Source organism: Salvelinus namaycush, chromosome 5, assembly GCF_016432855.1.
Source record: "Salvelinus namaycush isolate Seneca chromosome 5, SaNama_1.0, whole genome shotgun sequence".
In the NCBI taxonomy this organism is placed as follows: domain Eukaryota; kingdom Metazoa; phylum Chordata; class Actinopteri; order Salmoniformes; family Salmonidae; genus Salvelinus; species Salvelinus namaycush.
Window position 1 is genome coordinate 8,147,348 of NC_052311.1, and position 14,586 is coordinate 8,161,933.

General features: G+C 42.1%; 1 protein-coding gene across 11 annotated transcripts in view; it reads right to left on the reverse strand.

Annotated features, from left to right (window-relative positions):
• Nucleotides 1-14,586, reverse strand: part of LOC120047915 (ankyrin repeat and KH domain-containing protein 1-like) — a 72,172-nt gene continuing 57,586 nt past the window's right edge. For 9 of the 11 annotated variants that reach the window (XM_038993524.1, XM_038993518.1, XM_038993520.1 and 6 more), the window contains exons 33-37: nucleotides 8,472-8,880; nucleotides 8,066-8,311; nucleotides 7,182-7,363; nucleotides 787-951; nucleotides 1-667 (exon numbers count right to left, since the gene is read on the reverse strand). In XM_038993524.1, coding sequence (XP_038849452.1) covers nucleotides 617-667; nucleotides 787-951; nucleotides 7,182-7,363; nucleotides 8,066-8,311; nucleotides 8,472-8,880 — 1,053 coding nt within the window. In that variant the 3' untranslated portion in view covers nucleotides 1-616. The remainder of the gene's footprint in view (nucleotides 668-786; nucleotides 952-7,181; nucleotides 7,364-8,065; nucleotides 8,312-8,471; nucleotides 8,881-14,586) is intronic. The other 2 variants (XM_038993523.1, XM_038993522.1) reach the window with 2 other exon arrangements.

Here is a 14,586-nt window from a genome sequence, read left to right on the forward strand (position 1 = left end):
TACATTTCAATATGTTTATTGAATATTAAGGTAAATATTTCACATTAATACAGGCTACGTAAAGTAGAGCCACTATACGACATGAAATGTACTCTCATTTTAACCCTTTTTAGTATGTAAACAATTATACATATATTTACCACTAAAAGGTATTCTGATTTCTTCCTCTCTTTAGGTAATCATCATCCTCTAGTTGTTGGCTGAGTATCATTAGCTACGTCATCATCAGCTCTCCCCCTGAGGAGAACGAGAACTCTGTACGCGAGTCGAAGTCCTAAATCTAAGCTACAGAGCATGGAGCCGGTTGGACAGGCTGTCAGTTTATTCATCAGACATCAACAGGACTTTAAACAGAACTAGGGCCCAGAGTTTTCCCTCCCGACTCCACAACAGCCATCGCTGAAATGGTAGTATATTTCTTTATTTCTTATTTTGAGTTAGGCACATTAAAGAACGGTGTAAAGATAATTTCTCTCCATTTCTTCAAACTCTGCTTTGCTCTTCGTTCTCTACTAAAGTTAACATGTTTTACAATTCTGTTGATTTTTGTTGTCAGTTGGAAATTAAATTCATGTTTGTGGTGTGTGTGCGTTTGATTTCTGTCGATGCCAGCCGGCTAGTTGACGTGGTTCAGGTGCACGTGAGGAGCCCAGGTACCAGGCCACACCTGAACGAGGAGGAAGAAGATGAGAAGTGGAACAGGGGAGAGAGAAGGAGATTCCATTAGCAAGGATAAGTGTGTGTGTGTGTGTGTGTGTGTGTGTGTGTGTGTGGAAAAAGTCTCACCTGCTGTGGGTCGGTGTTGTCTGCGTTGTTGGGGACCACCTTGATGATGGGGCTCCATGCAGGGTCAGCAGCATGCAGTCCGTTGAACATGCCCCCCCCCGGACTCTCCCCCATAGGGGGGTGGGGGGGCAGTATGGTCCCTCCATACATCGACATGGCCATACCCTGGAGATAACCAGGTCATTATTCACATCACAACCAGGTCTACTAACTACAGTATATTAACATGGTCCTACCCTGGTACAACCAGGTCATTATACACATCACAACCAGGTCTAACTACAGTATATAACATGGTCCTACCCTGGAGACAACCAGGTCATTATTCACATCACAACCAGGTCTACTAACTACAGTATATTAACATGGTCCTACCCTGGTACAACCAGGTCATTATACACATCACAACCAGGTCTACTAACTACAGTATATTAACATGGTCCTACCCTGGAGACAACCAGGTCATTATACACATCACAACCAGGTCTACTAACTACAGTATATTAACATGGTCCTACCCTGGTACAACCAGGTCATTATACACATCACAACCAGGTCTAACTACAGTATATAACATGGCCCTACCCTGGAGACAACCAGGTCATTATTCACATCACAACCAGGTCTACTAACTACAGTATATTAACATGGCCATACCCTGGAGACAACCAGGTCATTATACACATCACAACCAGGTCCACTAACTACAGTATATTAACATGGCCCTACCCTGGAGACAACCAGGTCATTATACACATCACAACCAGGTCTAACTACAGTATATAACATGGCCCTACCCTGGAGACAACCAGGTCATTATTCACATCACAACCAGGTCTACTAACTACAGTATATTAACATGGTCCTACCCTGGTACAACCAGGTCATTATACACATCACAACCAGGTCCACTAACTACAGTATATTAACATGGTCCTACCCTGGAGACAACCAGGTCATTATACACATCACAACCAGGTCTACTAACTACAGTATATTAACATGGCCCTACCCTGGAGACAACCAGGTCATTATACACATCACAACCAGGTCTACTAACTACAGTATATTAACATGGTCATACCCTGGAGACAACCAGGTCTACTAACTACAGTATATTAACATGGTCCTACCCTGGTACAACCAGGTCTACTAACTACAGTATATTAACATGGTCCTACCCTGGAGACAACCAGGTCCACTAACTACAGTATATTAACATGGTCCTACCCTGGTACAACCAGGTCTACTAACTACAGTATATTAACATGGCCCTACCCTGGAGACAACCAGGTCATTATACACATCACAACCAGGTCTACTAACCACAGTATATTAACATGGTCCTACCCTGGTACAACCAGGTCATTATACACATCACAACCAGGTCTACTAACTACAGTATATTAACATGGCCATACCCTGGAGACAACCAGGTCATTATACACATCACAACCAGGTCTACTAACTACAGTATATTAACATGGTCCTACCCTGGAGACAACCAGGTCATTATACACATCACAACCAGGTCTACTAACTACAGTATATTAACATGGTCCTACCCTGGTACAACCAGGTCATTATACACATCACAACCAGGTCTACTAACTACAGTATATTAACATGGTCCTACCCTGGTACAACCAGGTCATTATACACATCACAACCAGGTCTACTAACTACAGTATATTGACATGGTCCTACCCTGGAGACAACCAGGTCATTATACACATCACAACCAGGTCCACTAACTACAGTATATTAACATGGTCCTACCCTGGAGACAACCAGGTCATTATACACATCACAACCAGGTCTACTAACTACAGTATATTAACATGGCCCTACCCTGGAGACAACCAGGTCATTATACACATCACAACCAGGTCTACTAACTACAGTATATTAACATGGTCATACCCTGGAGACAACCAGGTCATTATACACATCACAACCAGGTCTACTAACTACAGTATATTGACATGGTCCTACCCTGGTACAACCAGGTCTACTAACTACAGTATATTAACATGGTCCTACCCTGGTACAACCAGGTCTACTAACTACAGTATATTAACATGGTCCTACCCTGGAGACAACCAGGTCCACTAACTACAGTATATTAACATGGTCCTACCCTGGTACAACCAGGTCTACTAACTACAGTATATTAACATGGCCCTACCCTGGAGACAACCAGGTCATTATACACATCACAACCAGGTCTACTAACTACAGTATATTAACATGGTCCTACCCTGGTACAACCAGGTCATTATACACATCACAACCAGGTCTACTAACTACAGTATATTAACATGGTCCTACCCTGGTACAACCAGGTCATTATACACATCACAACCAGGTCTACTAACTACAGTATATTAACATGGTCCTACCCTGGTACAACCAGGTCATTATACACATCACAACCAGGTCCACTAACTACAGTATATTAACATGGTCCTACCCTGGTACAACCAGGTCTACTAACTACAGTATATTAACATGGCCCTACCCTGGTACAACCAGGTCATTATACACATCACAACCAGGTCTACTAACTACAGTATATTAACATGGTCCTACCCTGGAGACAACCAGGTCTACTAACTACAGTATATTAACATGGCCATACCCTGGAGACAACCAGGTCATTATACACATCACAACCAGGTCTACTAACTACAGTATATTAACATGGCCATACCCTGGAGACAACCAGGTCATTATACACATCACAACCAGGTCTACTAACTACAGTATATTAACATGGCCATACCCTGGAGACAACCAGGTCATTATACACATCACAACCAGGTCTACTAACTACAGTATATTAACATGGTCCTACCCTGGAGACAACCAGGTCATTATACACATCACAACCAGGTCTACTAACTACAGTATATTAACATGGTCCTACCCTGGTACAACCAGGTCTACTAACTACAGTATATTAACATGGTCCTACCCTGGTACAACCAGGTCCACTAACTACAGTATATTAACATGGTCCTACCCTGGAGACAACCAGGTCATTATACACATCACAACCAGGTCTACTAACTACAGTATATTAACATGGTCCTACCCTGGAGACAACCAGGTCATTATACACATCACAACCAGGTCTACTAACTACAGTATATTAACATGGTCCTACCCTGGAGACAACCAGGTCATTATACACATCACAACCAGGTCTAACTACAGTATATTAACATGGCCCTACCCTGGAGACAACCAGGTCATTATACACATCACAACCAGGTCTAACTACAGTATATTAACATGGTCCTACCCTGGTACAACCAGGTCATTATACACATCACAACCAGGTCCACTAACTACAGTATATTACCATGGTCCTACCCTGGAGAAAACCAGGTCTACTAACTACAGTATATTAACATGGTCCTACCCTGGAGACAACCAGGTCCACTAACTACAGTATATTGACATGGTCATACCCTGGTACAACCAGGTCCACTAACTACAGTATATTGACATGGTCATACCCTGGTACAACCAGGTCCACTAACTACAGTATATTGACATGGTCATACCCTGGAGAAAACCAGGTCTACTAACTACAGTATATTAACATGGTCCTACCCTGGAGACAACCAGGTCATTATACACATCACAACCAGGTCTACTAACTACAGTATATTAACATGGTCCTACCCTGGAGACAACCAGGTCATTATACACATCACAACCAGGTCTACTAACTACAGTATATTAACATGGTCCTACCCTGGAGACAACCAGGTCATTATACACATCACAACCAGGTCTAACTACAGTATATTAACATGGCCCTACCCTGGAGACAACCAGGTCATTATACACATCACAACCAGGTCTAACTACAGTATATTAACATGGTCCTACCCTGGTACAACCAGGTCATTATACACATCACAACCAGGTCCACTAACTACAGTATATTACCATGGTCCTACCCTGGAGAAAACCAGGTCTACTAACTACAGTATATTAACATGGTCCTACCCTGGAGACAACCAGGTCCACTAACTACAGTATATTGACATGGTCATACCCTGGTACAACCAGGTCCACTAACTACAGTATATTGACATGGTCATACCCTGGTACAACCAGGTCCACTAACTACAGTATATTGACATGGTCATACCCTGGAGAAAACCAGGTCTACTAACTACAGTATATTAACATGGTCCTACCCTGGAGAAAACCAGGTCTACTAACTACAGTATATTAACATGGTCCTACCCTGGAGAAAACCAGGTCTACTAACTACAGTATATTAACATGGTCCTACCCTGGAGACAACCAGGTCCACTAACTACAGTATATAACATGGCCATACCCTGGAGACAACCAGGTCTACTAACTACAGTATATTAACATGGTCCTACCCTGGAGACAACCAGGTCATTATACACATCACAACCAGGTCTACTAACTACAGTATATTAACATGGCCATACCCTGGAGACAATCAGGTCATTATACACATCACAACCAGGTCTACTAACTACAGTATATTAACATGGTCCTACCCTGGAGACAACCAGGTCATTATACACATCACAACCAGGTCTACTAACTACAGTATATTAACATGGTCCTACCCTGGAGACAACCAGGTCATTATACACATCACAACCAGGTCTAACTACAGTATATTAACATGGCCATACCCTGGAGACAACCAGGTCATTATACACATCACATCCAGGTCTACTAACTACAGTATATTGACATGGTCCTACCCTGGTACAACCAGGTCCACTAACTACAGTATATTAACATGGTCCTACCCTGGAGACAACCAGGTCATTATACACATCACAACCAGGTCTACTAACTACAGTATATTAACATGGTCCTACCCTGGAGACAACCAGGTCATTATACACATCACAACCAGGTCTAACTACAGTATATAACATGGTCCTACCCTGGAGACAACCAGGTCTACTAACTACAGTATATTAACATGGTCCTACCCTGGAGACAACCAGGTCTACTAACTACAGTATATTAACATGGTCCTACCCTGGAGACAACCAGGTCTACTAACTACAGTATATTAACATGGCCCTACCCTGGAGACAACCAGGTCATTATACACATCACAACCAGGTCTACTAACTACAGTATATTAACATGGTCCTACCCTGGAGACAACCAGGTCATTATACACATCACAACCAGGTCTACTAACTACAGTATATTAACATGGTCCTACCCTGGAGACAACCAGGTCTACTAACTACAGTATATTAACATGGCCATACCCTGGAGACAACCAGGTCATTATACACATCACAACCAGGTCTACTAACTACAGTATATTAACATGGTCCTACCCTGGAGACAACCAGGTCATTATACACATCACAACCAGGTCTACTAACTACAGTATATTAACATGGCCATACCCTGGAGACAACCAGGTCATTATACACATCACAACCAGGTCCACTAACTACAGTATATTGACATGGACCTACCCTGGTACAACCAGGTCCACTAACTACAGTATATTAACATGGTCCTACCCTGGTACAACCAGGTCTACTAACTACAGTATATTAACATGGTCCTACCCTGGAGACAACCAGGTCTACTAACTACAGTATATTGACATGGTCCTACCCTGGTACAACCAGGTCTACTAACTACAGTATATTAACATGGTCCTACCCTGGAGACAACCAGGTCATTATACACATCACAACCAGGTCTACTAACTACAGTATATTAACATGGTCCTACCCTGGTACAACCAGGTCCACTAACTACAGTATATTGACATGGTCCTACCCTGGTACAACCAGGTCCACTAACTACAGTATATTAACATGGTCCTACCCTGGTACAACCAGGTCCACTAACTACAGTATATTGACATGGTCATACCCTGGAGACAACCAGGTCCACTAACTACAGTATATTGACATGGTCCTACCCTGGTACAACCAGGTCCACTAACTACAGTATATTAACATGGTCCTACCCTGGTACAACCAGGTCCACTAACTACAGTATATTGACATGGTCATACCCTGGTACAACCAGGTCATTATACACATCACAACCAGGTCTACTAACTACAGTATATTGACATGGTCATAGCCTGGAGACACGGACCAGAAGAGGAACGGCCATTTGAAAATATCATATCACCTTCTCAAATAGACAAAGGTGTGTCAAAACAAAAACCCAGTTCAAGAAAGTTAAGAAAATATTTACTAAATAAACAAAAACAAAAATCTAAATGAATCACAAGGTAACAAGACCTATACATAAGAATAACGAGGCTATATACAGGGGGTACCGGTAACGAGTCAGTGTGCAGGGGTACAGGTTAGTCCAGGTAGTTTGTGTGTTACCTTAGGGAAGTCTATGTAGTTGTTGGGGTGGTTGATGTGTTGCTGGTGGTAGTTAGCGGGGTTAGAGATGCCGGTGTCGTCCTGCTCCATGGGCTGGTACTGGGAGAAGGTGTGGTCCGCCTGCAGCCCAGGGTGGACCATGTGACTGCCCATCAGGGGCTGAGACCAACCTGACATGGCTTCTAGAGGAGGAGATGGGAGGTAAGAGACCGGGAGATACTGTGTCAAATCAAATCAAATGTTATTTGTGTGTGTGTGTGAGTGGGGGGGCAGTGGAGTGTGTGTGTGTGTACGCAAGGTGGGGTGTCTATATACCCATTAGCTGTTTATCAGGGCTGTAGACATTGGGGATGGAGAGACCAGCGTGGGTTAGCAGTTGTGTGTGAACACATGGATCTGGTGTGTGTGTCCGTCTGGTGTGTGTGTGTCCGTCTGGTGTGTGTGCGTCCGTCTGGTGTGTGTGCGTCCGTCTGGTGTGTGTGCGTCCGTCTGGTGTGTGTGCGTCCGTCTGGTGTGTGTGCGTCCGTCTGGTGTGTGTGCGTCCGTCTGGTGTGTGTGCGTCCGTCTGGTGTGTGTGCGTCCGTCTGGTGTGTGTGCGTCCGTCTGGTGTGTGTGCGTCCGTCTGGTGTGTGTGCGTCCGTCTGGTGTGTGTGCGTCCGTCTGGTGTGTGTGCGTCCGTCTGGTGTGTGTGCGTCCGTCTGGTGTGTGTGCGTCCGTCTGGTGTGTGTGCGTCCGTCTGGTGTGTGTGCGTCCGTCTGGTGTGTGTGCGTCCGTCTGGTGTGTGTGCGTCCGTCTGGTGTGTGTGCGTCCGTCTGGTGTGTGTGCGTCCGTCTGGTGTGTGCGTCCGTCTGGTGTGTGTCCGTCTGGTTTGTGCGACTACTCACCTGAGGCGCTGCCGACTCCGAAGGACCATATGCCTCCCTGTCCTACAGGAGCGGTGTAGGAGGTCTGGAGGAGAGGAGGGTTGACGGTGGTCTGTCTGATCCTCGCCAGCCTCTCTGTACCGATGGGAGGAGGCACCTTCCTGTCCTGCTGGCTGCTGCCCTGGCCCTGCTTGGCCTGGTGGGGAGTGGGGGCCACGGGGCCAGACGACGACACCTTGGAGGGAGGGGGCACCGCCTGGGACTCGCCTGGGGAGGGGGGGGTTTTAGATTAGGGGTTTTGAGTCTAAAAGACAGTTATACAATTTAAGAGTTTTTCCTTAGTTAAATAATTTTTTTCCTGTGTGCGGAATTCCTGGAAAATAAGCTCTGTGGGCATTTTAGATTGTTTACACATCTGTGTCAGTACCTGATGTGGCAGCGCTCCAGGGGTGAGGGGAGAAGTGCTGTCTGCTGAAGGAGGGGGTGCCCACAGCTGCTGGGCCGTGTAGATAGACTGGACTACCAGACATACTGGTAGCATAGCTGGTCAGACTCAGAGCTGTAAGACAAGGAGAGAGTTTGGGACATATAGAATGTAAGGTCAAAAAGTTGAATATAAAAAATAAAATAACATCTAAATGTCGCTTTCTTTTACCAATAGGACTGTTGACCATCCTCTGTGAGGCAGAGCGGTACCCAGGGGCCTTGGAGCTGTCTGGAGGAGGGGCCATCATGCCATCCATCTGTCCCATGTAGGCGGGGGGGGCAGAATACTGCTGCTCAGGAGGGGAGCGGGCAGGGAGGTGGCACGCACCCCACACCTGGTTGTTACCCACCTAATAGAGAGACAAGTGGTTAGTGAGCAACTAGACCACAGGTGTGACCCGAAATGAGTAGGCACTGAAGTTTAGGTCACAACATTTTCTGCATTAAATCGAAACTGGACATAGCTGAAGTCGGGGCAGTCTCTTTGGATCTTACAAAAGGCATTTGATACTGTGAATCATGAGGTCCTCCTATCCAAATCATCCTCCCTTAATGTGTCCACTGAAGTTAGTTGGATGTATTCCTATCTGACGAACAGAAGTCATAGGTTTTTTTTGGGGGACACTCAGTCTCTTTAATATAACATTGGGGTCCCACAAGGGTCAATATTAGGACCCCTTCTGTTTACCATCTATATACAGTTGAAGTCGGAAGTTTACATACACCTTAGTCAAATACATTTAAACTCAGTTTTTCACAATTCCTGACATTTAATCCTAGCAAAAATTCCTTGTCTTAGGTCAGTTAGGATCACCACTTTTTTTTTTTTTTTTTTTCTTTTTTTCTTTTTGGTGGATCAGCTTAATATTGCGGAAAGAATGTTGCTTCCAATGTAATTGTCTGCATCATTTCCAATCCCCCATATTTTTTGGGTAAATATATATATCCATACACGCATGCATACATATACAGTGATCCCTCGCCACTTCGCGGTTCACTTATCGCGGATTCGCTATTTCCATAATGCATTTTTTTTTTTTTTTTGGTGCATTGTGCTCTGCATTCTGATTCGCTAAAAACTCACTCCCGCTTCTTGTATCAAAACATGCTACGAATTGTGCTATCATTTTGTCGTCTCGTGCAGTTATGTGTACGTACATAAAACAGCTTGGCAAATTTACATTAAGTTGGCCAAATTATCTTGTAATTTCGAACATCTCCTAAACCCATAATGTCGACGAAACGGCCTGGACCGACAAAAGCACCTGCGGATGGGCCCAAACGGCGGAAGATGCTACCTATCTCAGATAAAGTTAAACTTCTGGACATGCTAAGGGAAGGTAAAAGCTATGCAGCCTTAAAGTGCTTCTGCTCCTTGACAACGCCGGAGGTCACGGTAATGATTTGGCATATGATGGTGTGCAAATCGAATTTCTGCCGCCAAACACTACATCCCTGATTCAGCCCATGGACCAAGGAGTCATCCGTGCTTTCAAGGCTCTCTATACGCGCAACACCCTGCAACATCTTGTTGACGCTATGGACTCGGATCAAGATTTCTCACTGAAGGACTACTGGCGTGGATACACCATCGCATCGTGTCTCCAAAACATTCAGAGGGCCATTCAGGAAATGAAAACGGAAACTCTGAAGGCCTGCTGGAAAAAACTATGGCCAGAGGCAGTGCAAAACGCAACCGGAGGCTCGCTTGACGAGGTCCACCACTCTGCCGTAGAAACAGCTGTGAATCTGGCTAAACAGATTGGAGGAGACGGCTTTAATGACATGAGTCCGGATGACATAAACGCCCTGATTGATGGAGACGCACAGCCGCTGACCGATGCAGAGCTGGCAGAAATGACAAAGCCACAAAGCGACGATGAAAGAGAAGAGGGAGAAGAGGACACGAGAGATGAGGAGGAAGGACTAACGCTTGGTCGCTTAGCAACCATGGTGCGAATGGCCACTGAACTTAAGCGAGTAGCTGAGGAATGGGACCCTTTGATGAGCCGTTCATTACAGTTCTCCAACGTAATCGATGGTGGCATGTCGGTGTACAAGGATCTTTTTGCAAAGAAGAAAAAAGAGCGACAACAGCTGCCTATCACTATGTTCTTCTCCCGAACAAACACACCTGCACCGCGGGCTTCAGAAGAAGAGAACACTGCAGAGCGCAGTCAGGATGCAGCGGCCCAGTCTGAAGAGCAGTGAAACGGCCTACACGTGAGTCACTGTATTTGTATACATGTAATAGTTGCTAATTGTAAAAAAAAAAAAAGTTTTCTATTTCGCGGATTTCACTTATCGCGGGTCATTTTCGGAACGTAACCCCCGCGATAAACGAGGGATTACTGTATACATATATACATACACATACCTATATAGACATACATACTTTTTTAAAGAATATACCTTTATTATTATTCCCCGCAACCCTACCACCGCTCCCCCAATTGGAGTAAACTAATAAACACTTCTGCTTTTACCTTCAATTTATACATCTTATACCTATTTTACAGACACAGACTACTTTAATAGTTCTCTCTTGTTTGTTCTTAGTCCTTCCTCTATTTCTGTTGTCCATCCAATTTTATTTCCACTTGTAACTGTGCTATTTCACAAAAGCTCCGCACCTATACACATTTCACAGATCCCGTATGCCCTACATTGTTTATCTTGTTATTAGTCCCACCCTTCAGTTCCACTCAACCCTTCCCATCTATCTTCCAACATCATCCATTTCGGATTTTTATTTGCCATATATTTTTCAACTGTGCTGTGATGCTTCACAAAAGATTTGAACCTTCCTATTCTCATAGCTTCTACAGATTGTAAATTAAAAATAAACATTTTTGCTAAAATAATTATTATATTATTGATTGATTGACTATGGCTTTTCAAATCCCCCAGTATTGCTATCTGTAGCGTTAGTTCTAGGCAAATGTTGCAATTCTTCAGCCATTCCTGGACCTGTGACCAAAAACGAGCTACATATGGACAATACCAAAATAAATGGTCTAATGACTCTGCCTCCTCACAGCAGAATCTACAGAGCTGGGAAGATTGTATACCCCATATATATAACATTCTATTAGTTGCAAGAATTTTGTACAATAATTTAAATTGAAAAATTCGAAGTTTTGAATCCGGCGTTGTTTTGCGTATCAATTCATAAACCATGTGCCATGGAATGGGTACATCGAACATCTCTTCCCAACTATTTTGCAATTTATATGGCACAGCTGTCAGTTTTTTGGTCCTTAAATGAAATTGGTATATGTTTTTATTTATCACACTTTTCTTTAACCATTTATGTTCTTTAATACAGGGCCGACATACAAGTTCCTTACTTTTTTCCCCTTCTACTTGCCTCTTCCATTTTTGTGGTAATGCTGCAATTAATTGGTTGTAATTTTGGGTAGAGCAGACATTTCCATATGTCTGTGTGAGCTGCATGTGTGACATAACTCCACCAGTCCTATTTATGATATCATTCACAAAAATTATACCTTTTTTAAACATTTCTTCGATAAATACAGTTTTTTTATCAATTACTATATTTGAATTTAACCACAATATTTGTTGTACTATTTGTTCCGTCCTTTCAGGTGGATTAAACTGAAATTGCAACCAACTTTCTAAGGCTTGTTTAAAAAATAAGGATATTTTGGAGATTATTTCCTTTTCAAACAACCGAAAGTGAGCAGGTGTAATCTGAATAAAGGGAAAAAGGCCCTTCTTGAACATAGGATGAGACATTCGTACCAATTTACTAGAGAACCAGTTTGGATTTAAGTATAACTTTTGTATGACTGATGCCTTTAGTGAGAGGTCTAATGCTTTAATATTTAATAATTTCTGCCCTCCGAATTCATATTCGTTATATAAATAGGCCCTTTTAATTTTATCTGGCTTGCCGTTCCAAATAAAATGGAATATTTTTTGTTCATATAATTTAAAAAGCAGGTCACTAGGTGTAGGCAAAACCATAAGCAAATAGGTAAACTGTGATATGACTAAAGAGTTAATCAGGGTGATTTTTCCACAAATAGACAAGTATTTTCCTTTCCATGGTAGCAAGATCTTATCTATTTTTGCTAACTTTCTATAAAAATTTATTGGAGTGAGATCATTTCTTTCTTTTGGGATTTTTATACCGAGTATGTCCACATCTCCGTCAGACCATTTAATTGGTAAACTACATGGCAATATAAAATGTGTATTTTTTAGTGATCCAATACGTAATATGGTACATTTATCATAATTTGGTTTTAATCCAGAGAGGATAGCAAAGGTATCTAGATCCTCTATGAGGCCGTGGAGAGACTCTAGTTGTGGTTTTAAAAGAAAACATGAATCATCAGCGTACAATGACACCTTAGTTTTTAAGCCACGGATTTCTAATCCATTAATATTAATGTTTGATCTAATTTTAACAGCTAACATTTCGATGGCAATAATAAATAGATATGCCGATAGTGGACAACCTTGTTTTACTCCTCTAGATAGTTTAAAACTTTCTGAGATGTAGCCATTATTTACTATTTTACACCTAGGGTTACTATACATAATTTTAACCCATTTTATAAGAGATTCCCCAAAATTGAAATATTCTAGGCATTTATATATAAACTCCAGTCGTACTTTATCAAAAGCCTTTTCAAAATCAGCTATGAAAACCAGACCTGGTGTCCCCGATATTTCATAGTGTTCTATTGTTTCCAGTACTTGCCTTATATTATCTCCAATGTATCGTCCATGTAAAAAACCTGTCTGATTAGGATGAATAATATCTGACAAAACTTTTTTTATTCTATGCGCCAAGCATTTTGCTAGGATTTTTGCATCACAACACTGAAGTGTAAGAGGTCTCCAATTTTTTAATTGGACTGGATCTTTATATATACCACTTGGGTCCTGTTTCAGTAATAACGATATCAGACCTTCTTGTTGCGTGTCTGATAATCTACCATTTATATAGGAGTGGTTAAAACAAGCTAATAATGGTCCTTTGAGTATATCAAAAAAAGTTTTGTATACTTCCACTGGTATGCCATCCAGCCCTGGAGTTTTCCCATCCTTAAAGGCCCCAATTGCATCAAGCAGTTCCTCCTCTGTAATTTGGCCTTCACATGAGTCTTTCTGTACAGATGTTAATTTTACATTATTAATAGGAAAAAAATCCATACAATTAGTTTCAGTTAGTGGAGATGGAGGAGCCTGAAACGAAAACATATTCTTAAAGTACTTTACTTCCTCTTTCAAAATATCATTTGGTGAATCATGCGTGACTCCATCATTTGTAACAAGTTTTAATACATTTTTTTTGGTAGCATTTCTATATTGAAGATTGAAAAAGAATTTGGTGCATTTTTCCCCATATTCCATCCAGTTCGCTTTATTTTTATAATGTATTACACTGGATCTTTCTTGAATAAGTTCCTCCATTTCTTTTTGTTTTTCCTCTAACTTATTCTGTGCCTCTATGGTACTGTTTTTATTGCTATCTAACTGTACTGTTAGTCCTTCAATTTCCTTTGTTAATATGGACTCTTTTGATCTAAATTGCTTTTGTTTTATAGATGAGTACTGAATTGCATGGCCTCTAAAGGCACACTTAAAAGTGTCCCATACAATAAGGGGATCTGCTGTACCTATGTTATGTCTGAAAAAGTCAGTTATAAAATCTTCTGTCCTAGTTCTAAACAATTTATCATCTAGTAGACTTTGATTAAATTTCCAATATCCTCGCCCACGTGGAAATTCTGTAAGAGAAATATATATGCCAATTATGTGATGATCCGACCGCATTCTGTCCCCTATCAACACTTTTTTAACTTTTGGTGCCAGAGAGAATGGTATAAGAAAGTAGTCAAGACGACTAGCTTGATTCAGCCTCCGCCATGTATATCTCACTAAATCAGGGTATTTAAGTCTCCATATATCCACTAATTCCAATATATCCATGACATTCATGATTTCCTTAAGTGCCTGAGGGTGATAGTTTGTAGTGTGATTTCCTTTCCGGTCTATAGAGGTATTTAAGACCGTATTAA